Genomic DNA, 21,934 nt, shown 5'->3' on the forward strand with positions numbered 1-21,934 from the left:
CTGTGTTGTATTTCTTTTTGGCGGAATCTGTCACAAAAAAATAAAATACAGTACAGATCACAGCATGCCCACTTTAGTTAAATAAAAATTCAAAATGTAGTTTTTTTTTTAATTTAATTAAACTAAAAGCCATCTTAATGCACACTGCACACACATTACATTTAATGTAAAACATCCATGCTAACGCACACGTTTTCTATTTTATTCATTAATTTTTTTTTTTTTTCATTTGAGCGTAGACATTTCTCTGTCTATAGATTTATTTTTCATACACAGAGTTTCGAAGTTTCTCGCTCAAGTTCACATGACCGAGACGACAGAAACTACATCGTTTGCTTCAATCACACAACAGAAGCACGTTTCGTTGTTATTCTGAGTGCACACAAATGAACGTATACGGATTCGAAAGATTTATTACTTTTATCTGTATGACCAAAGATTACGGAGTATTTTAAGAGCCAGTGAGAGCACCGGTGCCTCAATCTGTCCTGGTGTGAGCGCGCTGCTGTTCAGTTTGCGCACACACTTCAATAGCGCACTTTTTTGTGGGTTAACATTAGATTGAGCGGCCATGTAAAGTTGTGACTACATACATCTTTTAGATGAAAAGCTATATTTGAGGTCTATGAATGATAGCTGGGCTTTTGGATGTCCTGCCCGATGTAGGCTACTGTATTACCACATAGACCAGCCATTAACGATCTCCCCTTCACGCGCAGGTCATTCACTGAACCAGCCACACCAAAGCAGACAGGAGGAGAACATAAAGACACAGGGGAAGTAGAATTGAGTTCAAAGTTAAAATATAAGCCTACAGTTTATAGTTTATTTTAAAGGTAGGCTATATTTGTGTACAAAGTTGGGGATCAAAGTGTTATTACGATTCCCGGTCCCGCCCACTCCCGCTGACATTTTTTCCTGTGCCGTCCCAATCCCGTGATTAATAGTGTGACGATCTAGTGTGAGAATGGATAACCAGTGTCAGAAGGCAAATCCCGGACGATCTCAGGTAATTAGCCATAAATATTTTATTAATGGGTGACAGAAACATTCCCTTTGTGTGTTATGATATTTTCTGCAAGCTCTGTGTAGTCCAAGTAGGCCGATATCTAGCTCGTTAACAGGTGTCTTGTTAGTTTGGTTTAGTAAGCAATACTTTATATTTTAGGCACTGTAGGGCTGCACGATAAATTGCACGCGATATTTAATGCGCGTCTTGTCAGTAAAGGCGGTGTCCTGACATTTCCTACCAGGGTTTACGCACATCAGTATCGCGTCCTTTTTCTCGTGCTAAACAATGATTTTTAATGTATCTGCATTACTGTAAGGGTAGGTTTGGGGTTTGGGTAGGTGTTAACTTTAATAAAAACACAATCTAATTGGTAGAAAAAAAATATTTAATGTTGGTTTCCTGTAGCTGTATCCCTTCTAGCTACAACCACAAATATAACACATGAAATACTGTATTTGCATTCCGGTTCTGTAATCAGCGGTAATTCTCCATCACCTGCGCGCTTTCACATGGAGCAGCATAACGGCTCTGTGTAGTAAATGCTGCTCCATGAAAGTGCGCAGGTGATGGAGATTTACCGCTGATTACAGAACCGGCTTTACTGACAAGCTGCGCATCAAATATCGCGTGCGATTTATAGTGCAGCCCTACTGCCTAAAATATAAAGTATTGCTCACTAAACCAAACTAACAAGACACGTGTTAGCGGGCTACATATCGGACTACACAGAGCTTGCAGAAAATATCATAACACACAAAGGGAATGTTTCTGTCACCCATTAACAAAATATTTATGGCTAATTACCTGAGATCGTCCAGGATTTGCCTGCTGACGCTGGTTATCCAGCTTCACACACCTGCCACAGCAGCAGCCACGAGTCGCATTGGAGTGACGTCAACTCCCCCTTGGACTGATTGGCTAGAGGAGCAGCTGTCAATCTAGAACTTGTGGCCCAATGGTGACGCTGAAGCCCGCCCTGATTTACATGAAACTCTAACTGCAACATTTAGAAACGCAAGCGCAGAACGTGGAAACAAGAGCAAAGGGGAAAAGACCACAAGCACACAAAAAAAATAACATATGAGCAGGAAACCTGATTTTGTTTGCGATTTGGAAAAATTTTGAATTCATGTTTCAGTTTTGTGCAATATAATTTTAAATGTGTTTACGTTTTTGATTCACGCTTATTATTTTTCGATCCATGACCGCGTTGTTTGTTATTTAAAAAAAAAATTGCATTTGTTTTTCAGTTTTGTGCGTTATTATTTTACATGTGTTTTTAAATGTTTTATTTATGCTTATTATTTTTCGATCTATGACTGCAATACATTTGGCGGGATTCTGATCCCATACTCATGCCTCAACTGTACCATTACACAAAGTGCACTCGAAGGACATTCACTCTTTTGAAGTTAATCCAACATGTTGAACCAAAAATTTGTATAACCTATGATATAGATGAGTGCCAGTCACCTTTTTATTGTGATTCCATTCTTTAAGAAAACATGCACAGGAATCATATGTACTTTTGGTAACAAAAACGACTGTCTCAGTGAAGAGTCTGCAGAACAATTATATTATAATATAATGGAGAAGGGTCTGGCTGCAGACTTGCACTTGCACTCTCAGACACTTGCACTTCTGCTAGTGTCAACACTTGCAGTCTTTTTTATTTTATATTTAGTTCTACTTATTGGTTACAGATGTCCAGATGTGAGGAAGACCTACAGAGTGAGTTGGAGCTCAGCAGGTATGATGGCTCAGGATGCATCTACAAAAACACCACTGGATATTGTAGCCATGGAAAGAAGGGGGTCTTCACAGCTTTCTATTTAGACAAAGAGTTTGCTGGATTCTGTTCTATGGACTGCTACTACAGAATGAATGAATGAATGGTCTATCTATCTATCTATCTATCTATCTATCTATATATTTTTTTTTTTTACTTGAATTGGCGACTGAAACTGAAAGCTAAATAAATGTTTTAGTGGATAAAGCTGTGTCTGTTTGCTTATGTCACCTAACATAAGGTTACTAAACTCTTCTGACTAATTTTTAAATTTTATAATGTAGTGGTTTTGTCAACTATATATCAGGCAAAACGTAGTTTTCGAGGGTAACTTTACAATAAGGCTTCATTTGTTGACACTGATGTATTAAATAACATTAACTTTGAGCAATTCATTTGATACAGTATTTATTAAACTTTGTTAATAAAAATACAGCTGTTCGTTGTTTGTTCTTGTTAGTTCACTTCACAGTGCATTAACTAATGTTAACAAATATAACTTTTGACTTTAACTTAAGAACAGCTAGTGTGACTAACCGTGTTAAGAGATGTTTTTATTCTTGAAAAATAATTGTCATTTGTTTTTGATTATTGATAAATCAAGACCTAAACTTGCGGTGACGTCAGTAATCCGCGCCATGCAGAAGTTTTGAAGGTACTTTCAAAAGTAATTTAAAATAATATTCTTAATATCATTAACGTCGTTTTTACCTTGGAAGAATTAAATTTGGTTTTATAGGATTATGTTGAATTTATGGCTTCCTTTTAATCTGCGATTAAGAGTATATGGCTCGCCAGCTTTTTTAGTTTTTTTTTAACAGCCATCTTTCGCATTACCTTTTGGCATGCCCCCTACCTTTCGTTTCACCAATGAGAAACCTTTTGGCACGCCCATTGCTCCAGGCTGCAGTTACCCCTACTTGACTTCTGAAACCTATATCAGATGTAAATTTTCACCAGTTCTGATACGTGTGCAAAGTTTCATGAGTTTTAGAGCATGTTTAGGCCCTCAAAAATGTGAATCATTTCGGAGAAGAAGAAGAAGAAGAATAAACGGAGCAATTCCAAGAGGGTCCTCGCACCACCGGTGTTCTAATAAGGACAAGTAGGGCTCGCTGCAGCCTGCGGTGGACATCCAACCCCGCCCACATCCAAGTGTGATGTCAAAAGTCACGCCCATCCCCGACACAACCCCGCCCACGTCCAAGTGTGACGTATTTGATATGGGCGTGGCTTTCGTTTACGTCACACTTGGACGTGGGCGGGGTTGTGTCGGGGATGGGCGTGACTTTTGACATCACACTTGGATGTGGGCATGTGATTTCCCCATCCCCGTACCTGGAAACCCGGAAGTATGTTGAAGCAATTTATGGAAGTTTATGGGATCTAAATAAAATAATATCGTCCTTCGTTTTACTAATACACGTTTTATTATTATTTTGTAAAGGGTGTTCTAGGCTAAAATGGCACAACTTAAATGTAATATATATTTAATATGTCTAATATACGGAGCTGATTTCGTCATCATAACAGCTCCTAAAACGCTTATGTTGATTAAAGTAGGCTAATTGTCAATTAAAACTTTTAAACCTTACCTTGTTCATTTATGCAATGAGATAAATTCACATTTATTAAAAAACGATTTTGACCTACTCAAGGCAAAATTGAAACGCATCAAATTTAAAGGGGACAATTAGATTTTCGTATTGCAAAAGTATGCAAAATTATAGTAAAAGTTGGTATTGTATAATTGTCATTTAATTTTCTAAGGATTTATTCCACTTATCTTAAAGTGTTAACATTTGAATGATAGAATCAACAGTTCCCCATATGCAGTAGGCTACACATACTTAGGCTGAATAAAGATTGCATTGATAGATTATATAAGTAACATGACATTGACCTTCAGGCCTTGTTCATCACAACTTGATATGAAACATGTCCAGGTCCTCCACATACTTAAAGATGAATGAAAAAGGCATCCATTGTTTCATTGGGTATTTTTATATTTATTATTTTACAAAAATAATTACATGTACAATTTTACAAAAAAAAATAATAATATACACCACCAGTCAAAAGTTTTTGAACAGTAAGATTTTTAGTCTCTTCTGCTCACCAAGCCAGTATTTATTTAATCCAAAATACAGCAAAAACAGTAATGTGAAATATTTGTACAATTTAAAAGAACTGCTTTCTATTTGAATGTATTTTAAAATGCAGTTTATTCCTGTGATCAAAGCTGAATTTTCTGCATCATTACTCCAGTCTTCAGTGTATTAACATAATAATAATAATAATAATAATAATAATAATAATAATAATAATAATAATAATAATAAAATAATAATAAATGTTTTTGAGCATCAAATCAGCATATTAGAATGATTTCTGAAGGATCATGTGACTGGAGTAAGTCACCTTTGAAATCACAGGAATAAATTTTCATTTTAATAGAAATATAGAAAATTGTTATTTTAAATAGTAAAAATATTATACAAATATTTTAAAATTGGACTGTTTTTGCTGTACTTCGGATTAAATAAATGCAGGCTTGATGAGCAGAAGATATTTCTTTTAAAAACATAAAAAAAAATCTCACTGTTCAAAAACTTTTGACTGGTTGTGTTTAACAAAAAGATATGCTCCAAATATTATAAAGTCTGAGCAGCTGAATGAACAGCTGAATGATCAGATAAACAGTTGTTGACATGCAGTACACACACACATACATACATAGACTACACAGAGAGATTCCTTGCTTTAATATATCCTCCGATTCTCCCTCCAGGTAGTCTTTGATGGCATTCTGCTGATTTTTACTGTCCATCTGGAGAAAGGGAGGCCCTGTCACCTCCCCACAGAATAACCCACGATGACTCTGTACCACGCTGGACCAATGTCCCTTACAAACTTCCACTTAATGTCCTCTTGGCGCTCCTGTTAAAAATAGAGAATACATACGTTTTGGGGGTATATGTGTCCCATAAAAATTATTTACCTCATCATTCTACATCAACATATTTATGATTTTAAACCACAAAAATCAATCAATATCTAAAGAAATGCTCTCACCATACCTCCATGCACCACTGCATGGCTTATGTGGTCCGTCAAGTGAATTGTAACAAGTAATTTTCTTTACTGGTGAAACTGCAGCAGGGACCCCTTAACCCGGGAGAACTGCCCTGCATCAGGCTTGGACTGAAAATGTGTAGAATACTGTAAAACATGACAAACAAACATTATATGATCTTTTCGTTAATATAGAAGAATACAAAGATAATTTGTGGCATACACAGAGTTATCCAGCAAGACATTGTGAAATGATGCGGTTGCCCAAACAAAGTTACTGTTCATGGGTACTGTGATCAGAGTATATCATTAAAGATGTCATATGTATGTGGTGGCTTTTTTTTTTTTTTGGTGTGTGTGTGTGTGTGTGTGTGTGTGTGTGTGTGTGTGTGTGTGTGTGTGTGTGTGTGTGTGTGTGTGTGTGTGTGTGTGTGTGTGTGTGTGTGTGTGTGTGTGTGTGTGTGTGTGGTGGGGGGGGCAGGTAAGTACATATGTGTGAGAGGGATGAAGTGTGTGTCTGAGTGGGTGAGATGAGTGTTATGTGTGGGGGGGAAGGGTATAAAAATATTGCACATTGATTCATAATTGATTTTATGTTGTAAGACTTGTGCCTTCTATCTATCTATCTATCTATCTATCTATCTATCTATCTACACATGTATGTATGTATATATGTATGTATTAGTGTGTGTGTGTGTGTGTGTGTGTGTGTGTGTGTACGCATGCATGCCACGAATACATACATACATACATATATACATACATGTGTGGATAGATAGACCCCCCCCCCAACATAAAAACACTCATCTCACCCCCCACCCCCAAACACACACACACACATACACACACACACATATATATAAGTATATTTGTTGCTAGCTAAGCAATAACGTGCCTGTGTGAAGTTGAAATTAAAAATACTTACTGTTGTTTATGCACGTGTACACAAACGACGCACACATTCTTAAAGTTGTCAACGTTTTAAGTGTTGTTAAAGACCAAAGATATTTTTTTTAACTTACCGACACGGCAAACAACAGCTTCTTTTTTAGCGGTTGGCAAACAATACAAATTATCTTCTTATCGATGCTTCTTCCTGTTTCAAAATGAATGAGAATGTGACATATTTTGACATGGGCGTGGTCTGTGACGTCACACTTGGATGTGGGCCGGGTTGGATGTCCACCACAGGCTGCAGCGAGACGCTCCTCAATAAGGAAGTGATAATGCTTTGCAGCTTCCCCTGACTGTAGTATAGGAAAAGATTCAAAACCTCAGAGTATCAGTAACAGCGCCATCTGCTGCCTCATAATATGCACATCAGCCAGGAATGATGGGAAATAACAAACAAGGAAACATTTTTGAATTTGCAGTTTATTGTGTAGTATGTTTGTATATTTCAAGAAATGCTATTCATCCGATTTAAACTCCACACACACACACACACACACACACACACACACACACACACACACACACACACACACACACATTTACTACTATTACACATACAGTATATACACATATATACTACTATATGCTGTTTTCATTCAAAATTAACCAGTATAAAGAACTGTAGGTTGTCAGTTTTGTTTGTACAGTATACCACTAAACCTATTGCTGTTTATTATTCATTATTCTTTCATTCTGAAGCATTGAATAACAGAATACTAAACTGTTACATTAATAGCGCTTTATTTTCTGCCCTGAAAACATGAACAATGAGACTAAAGGGTGAAACACTGTAACTCATAAATGAAGTAAACAAAATATATTATACAAAATGAAAATGAAAAACATTTTTTTCCATCCATTTGCCTTGATCTCTGTATAAAATAATTCACACACGTCTTCAACTTCTCTCCCATCTTTTCAGCACTTCACTTCTGTGTGTCCCAAATACTATGTCATCTGCTTGTCAAATTGAAAAAAAAAAAGTGGAGAGCAATTTTTATAATTAATTATTTTATAAAATAATTTATTTATTATTTTAATAAAAACCTTGCTATGTGTACTGTGTTAGGCTAACTGAGACTTATCACAGCACTTAAATATTATTGCTCTTTTGTTGGTTTTGATTACTTTTATTGTCTTCATTTGTAAGTCACTTTGGATAAAAGCATCTGCCAAATGCCTAAATGTAAAATTTGAATTATCTTAATTATTTGCGTCAGTACTTGATATTATATTCTTCATATCAATTAAGACATTATGCAAATTTTTTCTTACTCCTTTTGTTAAGAAAATGTTTGGGAAAAAGTCATTTAGGTATAAGGCTCTGGCAAATTGGAATAATATACCTTTAAATGTACAATCTCTGACTTCATTTTATATGTTTAAAAATGGTTTTCTTGTTTTTAAACTTCTTGTAATTGCTTTAAATGATGTATCTATGTTTATATTTATAAGTGCTAGGTAAATATAAATATAATTGTTAATATTTAATGTGTTAATATTGTAGTAGGGTGTGTTATGTTGTTTTGATTGTTGTGATCGTTGTTGTTGTTTTGTTATGTTATCTAAATTTTGTGTATTAGGACCCCCTTGAAAACGAGATGATGCATCCCAAGGGGTTTATCCCAAATAATAAATGTGTTGCAATAATAATAATAATAATAATAATAATAATAGAAAACCCTCTGTAAAATCCAGACAATAACCATAACAGTAACTTACCGTTACATCTTCATATACAGATTCGGTCAACTTCTCATCAGAAGCTTGATATATGTTGTGATAAGTTCTGGACTGATTCATCTTTGCTAATAAAAAAAAGAAGAAGAAGAAACAACAACAACAATAACAACAACAAAAACTGAATAGACAAGTAACTTATGCTTATAAATAACTCACCATACAGTTCACAACTACATTCAGACATTCAGTCTTTTAGTTACTAGTCAACTGACCTGATCAATAAACTACTGATAACCTAACTAATTTTTCTCACCTGAGACTCCTGTGTGTCTTTTCTCTTCTTCATCCTGCTTCGCCTTAAAAACAAATTAATATGTTTCATAATAAAGTATACAAATAATATGTGCTTATAGAGCAATCTTGGATTTAAGTGCATCTATGTAATGATAATTTAATACTTCTGACCAATGGACAGTCTTACGTATCATCATTTTTATTTGTTGAATCATTAGGGTTGTTCTACTTGAAGCAGATCACCACCATCTGACCGATCGGTGTATAACATAAAAGTACCATGAGAGCGAATAGAGAGCAGATGCTACGTATGCTTTTTAATCACTCTCAAGGTGCTTTGATATCATACACCGATCAGTCTGTGCAGTGCTGTTCAAGTCCAATGAGCCTAAAGCCCTGTTCACACCACCAGCAACTTTTTTGTTGCTTGTCGCTGGCAATTGAGATCGCTAGTGGGCATTCCCACTACTGGTTGCCTAGTTACCCCACGTAACACTCCACTACAGCAGATAAATCACGTGCTCTCCACTGACTTCACTCCCATTGGTTGTTGCTCGCTAAAATTCACTGCTTATTTGCATAAAGTTTAAGAATTCTGAACTTTAGTCGCTTGACTTGCATCGCTTGACATGCCCACATTCCGTCGCCAATGGTCACTGTTGCTTGTGTCGCCAGAAGTCCCCAGCTCTCCATTAAAAATTAGTGGGATTATGTTGCTCTGTCGCTGTTTGTGTCGCTGGCGGTGTGGACGGGGCTTAATGGTTCACCCAATTCCTTCAAAACGTGGATTAATGCCGCTGTGTGTTGCTTGGAAATGAACAGTTCTGCTTTGTCTTTATATTTTCTTTTGCAAAAATTGAGTCGTAATTTATTAATTAGCTAAATTTCTCAGACCACATTGCTAAATGTGCCCTCTCCTGCAAAATTTGCTCTATACAAAATAGGGAAGATCAGGCCCTTTCTTTCAGAACATGCTGCACAACTCCTTGTTCAAGCTCTTGTTTCGTCCAGACGGGCATATTACAATGGTTTCTTGGCACTTTGGCAGGGCTTCAAGCCAGTTCTATCAAACCTCATCAGTTAATCCGGCTGCAAGGTTAGTCTTTAATGAGCCAAAAAGAGCGCATGTTACACCTCTGTTTATCAATTTGCACTGTCTAACAATAGCTGCTCGCATAAAATTCAAGACATAGATTTTTGCCTACAAAACACACTGGCTCTGCACATCTTCACCTCAATTCACTACTTCAGACTTATGTGTTAAGTTGATCTACTGATTATTTCTACTTATTACAGAGTGCTGAATCTCATCAACGAGTAGTCGTGTGATCTCTCTGTGTGTGAGGGTCACCAGTCCATGCTACACAATCAACGTGCAAACTTTGCACAAGACTTATACCGATGAATGTCTTTTACCAGAAAGTGAAATTTAAAACTGACGGCGCTTTCTGCATCTGGCGCTGCATTAACTCCATATGTACTCTTAGAGATGACGAGAGACTAATCTACTTCATATGCTGAGAACAGTATAACTGTTTTAATTTATTCTTTTAATGTTTCTCTTGTGGCCCGAACATAGTGAGAAATGTATTTTGCTCTTAATTTTCATTGATGACTACACAATTTACATTTTTTAATTATAGGCCTATAATTAATTGTAGGATAATAAACATGTTTTAAAATACTTTATTAAAACATTTCCAATGAGGAGTAAGCTAATTCTCTAATTCTCTAAGCATCAGTTATGCGGTGATGCACAATGAAATTATTGCAGTGCAAATTAATTGTATTTTTATTTTAATATAATAATAATAAGCCAATACTAATAGCCCTACTAATAATAAGAATGGAAAATGAAATGTGACATGCCTACATTAATTGGAAATGCCAACTACTAATAATATATACTCTTAATCGTGCCCTGTGTGCCTGTCCACTAAGCCACTGATTATAGTGCCATCCCAAAAAGGCACAAAAGCAATTTCACGGACTTTTACATTTACTGTTCCATCCTGGTGGAATGTCCTAATCAACTCAATCCAAACAGCTGAGTCCTTAGCCATCTTCAAGAAACGGCTAAAACACTTCTCTTCCATCTATACCTGAACCTCTAACATCAGCACTTTATACTCTATTTATTTTCTATTTACTTGTTTTCTTAAAAAAAAACAAACAAAAAAAACATGACCATTTAACACTTGCACGCTTTACAATATACTCGTTTACTTTTTATTTAAAAAATAGAGCCTCTAACACACTGTAAAAAGTGATACTCTATATTTACTCAATAAAATTGTGGCAACAGATTACAAGCAATATTATTAATTACATTTAACACATTAGAATTAATTAGAATTAATCAAATGAGATACTTACAAGCAATCATTCAAAATGAGTAAAATAAGATGAAAAAAATAAGTAAAATGTATACAAAAATATTGGTTTGGTTGGACAAAAAACGAGAAGCACCTGGCTGCAGCCTGCATATAGAGGCGGGTTGATAGGAAACCCACCCCATACCTCCTCTGATTGGTTCGATCATCTTTCATAGGCATACATGATAGGAAATTGTGTGCGTAGTTGGTGTGCACTGTTAAAAAACAATACACTATATTTACTTAATAAAATTGTGGCAACAGATTACAAGCAATATTATTAATTAAATTAAACACATAAGAATTCATTAGAATTAATCAAATGAAATGTTTAGAAATTAACCATTCAAAATGAGTCAAATAGCACAAAAAAAAAAGTAAAGTTTAAAAAAAAAAAAATTCTTTGAGAAAGAAAAACCACTAACACTATGCTAATGAATACTATGTTTATGCATACCAGGCCAGTAGTTGGTGATTAAGAAACACAGCCCAAAAATGTAATTCACAAATTCATGTTTTTGTTGCTTACATGGAGATGATACAGGCATTGTGTTCAAAAGCTTATGTTTTCAAGCCCCCAAAACAGAGTTATTGAAGACACCTGATGTTAACAAACAGAATCACTGAAGTAGAATAATCTACATTTTGGTTACCATTACGGTGGTCAGTGTTTGCTTAAGTTGAGCTCTTGACCCTTAAACTTTTAAACAATTTTTTTGGTTGCTTTAATTGTAATACAGCAGTTAGACAAGCCAAAGAAGAATAAGATCAGGTGGTGTTGGTTGTTTTGACATCATTTGATCTAGATTTCTGAGTTGGTTGTATCTTATCAGCAACAGGCGTCCTTTAGCTGAACAGTGTAACATCTGATATTTTCAGCATAATCAGAGAGATTCTTAGAAGCACTTCTGATCACAACATTAAAAAAAAAAAATTTTTTATTTTTCATTTAGGCACACAGACATCAAGAATCAGGCTGAGAACCTCAACAATGGTGACCATCAAAAAGCATGTTGCACTGCATTCTGGGTTCCACCAATCAAAACTCAATTTTTAGTAGCTTGTTTTGTGATGCTTACAGTTCATCTGTTAATCTGAATATGCTGTTTGTCACCATTCTTGAGATTCATACGCTGGTTCTTGATGTCACTGTGTGCCTAAAATAAGTCTTCCCTCTCCCACTACAATTTTTTTCTTAATCAGAATTCTTAAACTCTGGATTTTACAGAAAATTTTGGGTATTCTATTGTTGAATTACAGGGGCTGCAATATTGAATGCTAATTTAACCCCGAGAACAAGCTATACTTGTAACACTCAGGCCAAACAATGATTATGTAAAATCATAACCAACACCACCTGATCTTCTTTACTCTTAGCATGTCTAGCTGTTATAATTCAGTTCCAACAGCCATACAAAAAATGTAATATTAAAAAGTCAAGGGTCAAGATCCCACCTAAAGCAAACACTGACCACTATAATGGTAACCCTATAAATTTATCCTTTTCTCCTTCAGTGATTCTTTTTGTGAACTTTAGGTGTCTTCAATAACTCTGTTTGGGGGCCTTAAGACACAAAGCTTTTGAACATGATGCCTGTATCATATCTATATAAGCAACAAAAATGTGAATTTGTAAAAAGGCTGACATCATGTGCATGCATATAATGTTTTCACTTGGTGTTTTCATGATCACCAACTACAATCCTTACATGTATAACATAGCATTCTTTAGCATAGTGTTTTTTGTTGTTGTTGTTGTTGTTTTTTTTTCTCTCAATGAAATCAATATTTTTGTGTAAATGTTACTTAATTTTTTCATGTTCTTCTACTCATTTTGAATGGTTGCTTGTAAGCATCTAATTTGATTATTTCTAATTAATTCTAATGTGTTAAATTTAATTAATAATATTGGATGTAAAATTTTAAACAATTTTATTGAGTAAATAAAGTGAATCATTTTTTACAGTGCACTATAGTATTCTTGGTTCTTTCAATTCTACTTGTTTTACTTTTATTTAAATATGATCCTTGCTTGCTACATGTACTGTGTTAGGCTAACTGATTGCTCTTTTGTTGGATTTGATTGCTTTTGTTGTCCTCATTTTTAAATCACTTTGGATAAAAGCTTCTGCCAAATAACTAAATGTAAAATTTTAATTATCCTAATTATTTTCGTCAGTGCTTGATATTATATTCTTCATATCAATCAAGACATTATGCACATTTTTTCTTACTCTTTGTTGTTAAGAAAGGGTTTGGGGAAAAGTCATTTAGGTATAAGGCTCTGGCAGATTGGAATAATTTACCTTTAAATGTAAATGTACTTCATTTTATATGTTTAAAAATGGTTTTCTTGTTGAAACTTCTTGTAATTGCTTTAGATGATGTATCTATGCTTATATTTATAAGTGCTAGGTAAATATAAATATAATTGTTAATATTTCATGTGCTAATATTGTAGTAGGGTGTGTTATGTTGTTTTGATTGTTGTGATCGTTGTTGTTGTTTTATTATGTTATCTAATTTTTGTGTATTAGCACCCAATTGAAAACAAGATGATGCATCCCAAGGGGTTTATCCCAAAGAACAAATCTGTTGCAACAACAACAACAACAATAATAATAATAATAATAATAATAATAATAATAATAATAATAATGATAATAACAATAATGTAAAACCCTCTGTAAAATCCAGACAATAGCCATAACAATAACTTACCATTTCATTTTCATATACAGATTCAGTCAACTTCACATCAGAAGCTTGACATATGTTGTGATGAGGTCTGGACAAGTTCATCTTTGCCATTAAAGAAAAAAACAAAACAAAAACAAAAACAAAAACAAAACAGATTACACAGGTAACTGATGCATATAAATAACTCACTATACAGTTCAAAACTACATTCAGACCTTCAGTCTTTTAGTTACTAGTCAACTGACCTGATCAATAAACTACTGATAACCTAACTAATTTTTCTCACCTGAGACTCCTGTGTGTCTTTTCTCTTTTTCACCCTGTTTCACATTAAAAAATAATGAATGTTTCATAATAAAGTATAGAAATAATATGTGCTTGTAGAGCAATCTTGGATTCATAATTTTTATTTGTAAAACAAAAAACAAAAACAAAATCAACACTTGTAAAAACGGTCCGTGTACTTTTGCGTCCATTCGTTTTTCGTTTTTTAACCATGACGGAAAAAACGAAAAAAAGGGAAAAAACGAAAAATGAACGGCTATTGTATTTTTAAACGCTATGCTGAAAACCAAAATTGAAATTAGAACCGTACACACAAAATGCTGCCCGAAAACGTAAAATATTGACTTCTTTTCAGATTTTTGTTAATGATTTTTTTGCACTTTTAATGAACATTTGGAAAAATGCACAAATTAATATATAGAAAAATGTCGATTTTAAACAAGTTTTCTTTGGCCAAATTTAGTGATGCTTCTCCGCACATTCAGTTGAGAACTAGAGCCGTCTTTGGAACAATGCAAAGACTTGATACAGATATTATTTTTAAAATAGACATTGCAGAATCCTGGGAAATCTATCATCATAAAATTATATATTGGGATATAATTTTGTCATAACTTTGTGTGCTGTATGGGTTATTGGAGAGGACCCATGCATGGTCGCTCAATGCACGTACAGTAGGCTACAATGTGTAGGCTACACATACCTTATACATTTTGACATATTTTTTGCCCTGTTCACTGATAGTGGCATTCGCATAATGCCGTGTTTAGGCCACAGGGCTCTAGACTCATTCTTCCCACTGGTGTCTGTTTTTTTTTCGACTTTCTCAGTTGGTCGCAGGAGCACATCATTTGGTCGCAGGTTTTTTTTGTTTTGTTTTTTTTGCTACAGCATGGCATTAATCAATGCATGCTGATTAACTTTTATCATAGTTTATAGTTATGGTAACGAGTTTTCAACATTCAACCCGTTCTTTTTCATCAGTATCATTTGTGATTTAAATTTTGTGAATGGGAATTCCTCTTTTGCTGTGTTATAAGTCAGACTTTGGACGCTTTCACTTCGAATTAGCGATCTTTGTGTCACGTTTTACAAGGAAAGATAATTGTCTGTTTTGCTTAGGCTATATCTATACACTTTTCATTTTTTAAGACTAAAACAAAAGTTTGATTAATTGTTATACTTAATTAAAAAGCACAACAACAATAAAACTATAATATATATATAAGCTATAATGACAAACGAGATAGCCTAACGTTTATTAACAAAAACTAGTAAGATGAGGCATGGCTCCACATGCTGTTATATACACAGACTAATAAATTACAGAATGTTTAGCAAACAGCCAGGAATCAAATAAATAAAAAACAAACAACAACAACAAACAAATAATAATAAAGAAAGCCTCCATGGCGTAACGTGAGGTAAACAGCAAAGATAACAAGCTTTTTGAAAACAAAAAAAAGTGAAACTAAACTGGCTGTCGCTGACAGGACTTGCATGTTTTTTTTGTTGTTGTTGTTGTTTTTTCCACAAGAATACCAACATGTTCACCTTCTCTGGTTTATGAAGCAGTCTGATATTTTATTTTAGTGTGAAATCCAAATCCGCCATCTTCCATCATTTTCTTAATATTTGCGTCATTTTTGCCGAGCGTTGCTCGCACCTTCGCGCTCGTGCTGATGCTGCAAGTATAAACCATACCAGTCACTGAAAGTGCCTCTCTTCATGTGATCAGTGAAATCTGACTCCTGCTACAGTATGGAGCAGATGCTTTGGAGCAGGGCAGACCATGCACTAGCACAAATGCGACCACGTCAAATCTAAACTCGCACATTCTCAAAAAATTGTGAAAAATGCGACCATTTTGGTTGCAGTCTATATGCAGATGTTTGCAGCGTGCAGCTGTCACTAGTCCAAACAGCATCATGAAAAACTAAAATTTATTGAAATTCTGAATAAATTGGCCAAGAAAGCGCACTCTGCGCTCCCTATAATAATTATAAAGCTGTCATTCATTTCAGTTTATCCCGATCTCAAAAATCAGTTATAATCAATGAGGCTTGACCATAGGAGCTATGGGTTTAGAGAGACTGAATCTTAGAACTGCTTTCGAACAAATCGTTTGAGAATCGTTGGAAAATGAGGTGATATTAAATGCATATTCTGAGAAAACGAAAGGGTTGTTTGACCTTGCATGCATGTAAACCTATTGTAGAAGACTCCCAAAACAACACTAGGAACCTTAGAAATGGCATAATAGGGGCACTTTAAGATCATTTACATTTACATTTATGCATTTAGCATACAATTTTATCCAAATCGACTTACAGTGCATTCAGGCTATACGGTTTTTATTTTTTATTAATTAATTAATTTATTTATTTATTTTTACCAGTATGTGTACAGTATGTTTAAGATCATAAAAATATTGACGCTAAAAGTTTTTATAAAACAGTTATGGTAGCTACGTCAGTAGAGCGAGAGGGCGCTAGCGTTTGTATAAAGACAGTAAAAATGGTAGAAATTAAATTTAGCATTTATATACATTGAAAAACAAGCTTTATATCATTTTTACAATTTTTTATGAAATACGAATTGTGAATAATGAAAATTAGTTTGTGTCTGCTTATTCTATTCATCATAGTTTGAACCATTAAAGAAGAAACGGCATTTTCCGTATTTCATTTCTGGGTTAAAAAACGAAAAACGAATGGACGCAAAAATACACGGACCAAAAACAATTAGACATTATCCATGTGACTATTTTTTTTTTTTTTTTTTTTACTGAACATTATAAATCCAATTATGCACCAGCAAACGAATACTATGCACATCTTACCAAATCAACACCATCATGATAACAACTGCAGCTCCACAAACCATTCCAATAGATATGTACAATATCACAGGACATCCTACACCTGAGACCACAGAATAAAATATCAGAAAAAAAAGCATTTTTATTACCAAACTTATTGTGACAAGGATCATGAAACATTAATTTTTTTTTTTTTTTTTTTTTTGCTTATATTTACTGAAAATTATAATAGTAATGCTGGATTGTTCTTCAGCATCTTATGTTGTATAATATACTCACACATAACATTTAAAGTCACAGCATCAGAGTATTTCTCTCCATGTTCAGTAATGGACTTGCACTTGTATTCTCCACTGTGATTAGAGCTGATCTTTGAGATGCTGTAGATTCTTCCAGATCCTACAAATGTTCCTCCTTTAAACCAGCTAAAGTTCAGAGCAGGAGGGTATGAATCACTGTTGCAGCTCAGATTCACTGAATTACCCTCTACTAGTTGACAACATGGAGTCACTGCTACAAATGGGTGCTTTGGAGGATCTATAAGTAAATTGATGTTATTTTTAGGTAATATTTTGTAATGTAAAACATTCTGTACTTCAGCAGAGATTGTATTAGAAACCATGCCATCTCACAGTCTGAATCTAAGCTTATATGCGATGAAAATAAGGAGAGCAAAAGTGTATTTAAACTAAGGACAGTCATGCAAAAAGTAAAATAGCCAGGCTGTGCAAGTGTTGCAGATGCTTGTACTTGGACTAAATAGACACTCAGAATCATTATTGATATAAACAATTGCTGTTATTTGCGGAATTATCGTCCTTGCATGGGTTGTGCTCCAGCATGGATGAATCTAATGTTTTGAGGAGTATGTGTGGCTGTCAGTCACCCCACTGGAGTGGATATTGTACTCGGAATCACAGATTCTAAGCTACATTTTGGTATATATGACCCAAATAAGCATTTTCTCCGGATATTGTCATCTAAACAAGTAACAAGTCTGCTACTTTTTAACAAGTCTGCTACACGGATCCATTCGGTATAATTAAACATAGCAATATAAACATGACAAATCAAAGCATTATCGTGAATGTATGGAAATGTCTGTGCAGGTGCATGAATACAATGTGCGATCAGTGCGTCAAGAGCACTCATACATGCATTATTATAACGGACTCACACGTGCTTACTGTACGGCTCCTGTACACAACCGCAATCATCTTTACCTTGATTGCAGTCTTCATCCATCAAAACAGTACTAGCGAGAGTCGCTCGCCCGTCGAGAAAACGTAGTTTGCGTCTCATCTGCCCATACAGCTGTGGGATTTTGACAAACCGATCAGTCTGTACTTCACACAGCGTGACGTGTGAGGGCTGGCGCTTTTCAGAGACAATATGACAGAGCTTGTGTTTTAAAAATATACACACTGGAATGAATAATTCACTGAAAATGCAACGCAAGTCTCTGTCCTCTCTGCAGTCTCTGATGTAATCAACCTGGTTTCCTTTATATTAGCGCTGTTTTGAACGGATTGTTTGAATGCATTCACTTACTGGATCATTAGACTGAAAACTTTCCCCGTGTTCCGTCGATTTGTCCTACCCTGTCAGATTTTGCTACCTCCCATTAAAACAGTGGGTAGTACAGTTCGACAACGAAAAATGCTACCTGTAAAATTATGGTTTTTTAACGTCTACATCTGCCTCACCCCTATAAATACCCTTACAGTAATGCAGATACATTAAATATTGTTATTCAGCATGAGAAAAAGGACACAATATTGATGTGCGCATGCACAGTAAACCCTGGTAGGACAATCTGATGGGAAGGATAAAATGTCAGGACACCAGAGTTTATGCTTAAAATTATCTGATCGCAAGCAGAGAAGCAAAATTGGGTTAAAGGATTTGAATAGAATTGTGCTTCAGTAATTTTGCATTAATTGCATTAAATTATTTTAACGCATTAAGGATTGTAAAATTAATTGTATGCGTTAATGCGTTACTGTTGACAGCCCTCATATATACAGTGCCCTCCATAAGTATTGGAACAGTAAAGACAAAACTGTTCTGTTTGCTCTGGAGTCAAGAAATCTGTAAATATGATTAAAAGATGAATATGAGACAAAACTACAGAATGTCACATTTTATTATTGGGTGATTCAACACAAAGATGTTTTACCAGCTAAGAAGATCAGCACTTTTAGAGTTTCATATCCCTATCTGATGTGAGCATAAGTATTGGAACAGTTGCCTCAGGTCTCTCTAAGTGTTCAGCTGTGTCCTGTTGCATTAATTCTTCAGATATTAAAAGCAGGGAATGTGTCTTATCATTTATATCCATTGCTTCTGCATACTAAGTCTTGCATTTGAAGACGAGGAAGCCAACTCTGAAAGAAAAGCAAGCAATTTGGATGCTAAAAGAAAAAAGGAAGTAAATTAGAACTATAGGAAAAACAAAGGGCATGGAGAAATCAAGAGTTTGGAAACTACCGGTGACATCAGCAACCAACGATGACCAGTCCCACCAAACCTGATAACGCTCACAATTATCTCACCCAAAATACCCCAAAAATAAATCTCACAAAAGAAGTTTATGAATTAGTTGGCATCTATCCCAAATGAACCTTAGGAAGCTTCTTAACACGCTGCCTCTTACGTTCGACATTACAAAGGCACTGTCCCAAGTGAAGGTGCTGAATTAGTTCACTGTAAAACCTGACAAGTCACAGTAACTCAAACCGTTTGAGTAAACAGATTGCCTTTACTTAAACCATGTAAGTTTTAAAACTTTGCAATTATGTAATCAAGTGATTAATTAAGTGCTGATTGAGCTTTAGTGATGAACAGCTGCTGTTAACAAACAGAATCACCAGCTCAACTTATTAATAACCAGACTGACTTTATTTCTGTCAGACGTCTACAGAAGATCTGATTGAGAATTAACTAAGGTTTAGATGTTGATTTATTGTTTCATTTGAAGTAACCATGTTAGAGATCAGTGTTTGCTTTAGTTGGGCTCTTGACCCTTGATTTCTGTCTTAGATTAATTTTTTCGGACGTTGTAACCATGTGTTTTTGAAACATGTTTGTTATAACTCAAAAACCCAGGGAAAATATCATCAGGTGTTGGTTGTTTATATAGCATATTGGTAATGATAATTATCAATTATGGAGCTATTCAGAGTTCAAAATCTTACTAAACAGGTGTTCTATAGTTAGTTCAGTTGATTACAATAAAAGCAATTCAAAAAGTCAGTGGTTCTTTCATAATCAGTTAATAAAAAGGCCTTTCCAAACAGTTTGGTCTTCTATGGTGTCAATTAGTCACACACAGACATCAATAATCAGAATATGAACCTCAACAATGGTTACGAAAAAAAAAAAAAAAAAAAAAAAACATGCTGCAATGCATGCTGGGTACTATTGTAGTACAAAACTCATCCATGGCTCCCAGCATGCTCTGCTGCATTTGTTATTTTTTTTTTTTTTTTTTTTATGGTCACCATTGTTGAGGTTCATATGCTGATTATTGATGTCTTTGTGTGACTAAGTGACACCATAGAAAACCAAACTGTTTAGAAAGTTCTTTATATTAAATGATTATCACAGAACCACTGGCTCTTAGAATCACTTTTACTGTAATCAATCCAACTAATTACACAACACCTATTTCATTAGAGATTAAACTCCAAACAGTTCAATAATCACTGATTATCATCACCAATATACAGTATAACAACCAACAGCTTGGTACAGGTTACATAAAAAAAAAAAAATGATAACCTGAATGCACTGTAAGTTGCTTTGGATAAAAGCAGCTTCTAAGAGTGTGAGTGTGTGTATAACACCTGATGATATTTTCTCTGGGCTTTTGAGTCACAACAAACAGCCAAAGAAAAAACTAAGACAGAAATCAAGGGTCAAGAGCCCAACTAAAGCAAACACTGATCTCTAACATGGTTACTTTAAATAAAAACATAAATCAACATCTAAACCTTAGTTAATTCTCAATAAGATCTTCTGTAGACATCTGACAGAAATAAAGTCAGTCTGGTTATTAATAAGTGGAGCTGGTGATGCTGTTTGTGGGGTTGTTTAATCAGATCTTGAGAGATTTAATGTATTTTATTTCAGTTTATTTTATCTAAGGCTGTGTCTGAAGTCAGTTGTAGTTCTTGTGTTTCTCTTTTCTTCAGTAATTCTGTTTGTTAACAGCAGCTGTTCATCACTAATTCAAAATTATCACTCAACTAATCACTTAATTATTTAATTGCAATGTATATCTTCTTTCAGTGAACTCAACTGAATTAAGTTCAGAGTACTCATAACCGTGAAGTTTTAAAACTTAAATGGTTTAAGGCAATCGGTTTTCTCAAACTGTTTGAGTAAACATAACTTGTCAGGTTTTAGTGAGGCTGTGTCTGAAGTCAGTTGTAGTTCCTTTCTCTCTTTTCTTCAGTAATTCTGTTTTTTAACAGCAGGTGTTCATCACTAATGCTCAATTATCACTCAATTAATCACTTAATTACCTTAATTGCAATGTATATCTTCTTTCAGTGAACTCAACTGAATTAAGTTCAGAGTACTCATAACTGTTAAGTTTTAAAACTTAAATGGTTTGAGGCAATCGGTTTCCTCAAATGGTTTGAGTAAACCCAACTTGTCATGTTTTTAAGGATATTTGTTTACACAAAAGGTTTGAGTTACGTTACTTGTCGGGTTTTACAGTGTGTTAGTTTTAAAACTTAAATGGTTTAAGGCAATTGGTTTCCTTAAACGGTTTGAGTAAACCTAACTTGTCTGGTTTTTAAGGATATCTGTTTACTCAAACGGTTTGAGTTAAGTTACTTGTCGGGTTTTACAGTGTTGGCATCGATTGCTCAGGAATCGATTTTCCACTTCATGCGAAGGTGCATTACGCCGTTAAGAAAGACAACACGTTCTAT

General features: G+C 34.7%; 1 protein-coding gene across 1 annotated transcript in view; it reads right to left on the reverse strand.

The window, feature by feature from the left end:
• Nucleotides 1–6,985: 6,985 nt before the first annotated feature.
• LOC109067404 (B-cell receptor CD22-like) overlaps nucleotides 6,986–21,934 on the reverse strand; it is a gene marked incomplete at its 3' end in the record, with an annotated part of 58,012 nt that continues 43,063 nt past the window's right edge. The window contains exons 5-11 of the mRNA XM_042717271.1: nucleotides 17,268–17,525; nucleotides 17,010–17,091; nucleotides 14,169–14,202; nucleotides 13,904–13,984; nucleotides 8,827–8,869; nucleotides 8,553–8,638; nucleotides 6,986–7,123 (exon numbers count right to left, since the gene is read on the reverse strand). Coding sequence (XP_042573205.1) covers nucleotides 6,986–7,123; nucleotides 8,553–8,638; nucleotides 8,827–8,869; nucleotides 13,904–13,984; nucleotides 14,169–14,202; nucleotides 17,010–17,091; nucleotides 17,268–17,525 — 722 coding nt within the window. The remainder of the gene's footprint in view (nucleotides 7,124–8,552; nucleotides 8,639–8,826; nucleotides 8,870–13,903; nucleotides 13,985–14,168; nucleotides 14,203–17,009; nucleotides 17,092–17,267; nucleotides 17,526–21,934) is intronic.

Source organism: Cyprinus carpio, chromosome B1 (assembly GCF_018340385.1).
Source record: "Cyprinus carpio isolate SPL01 chromosome B1, ASM1834038v1, whole genome shotgun sequence".
Classification (NCBI taxonomy): Eukaryota; Metazoa; Chordata; class Actinopteri; order Cypriniformes; family Cyprinidae; genus Cyprinus; species Cyprinus carpio.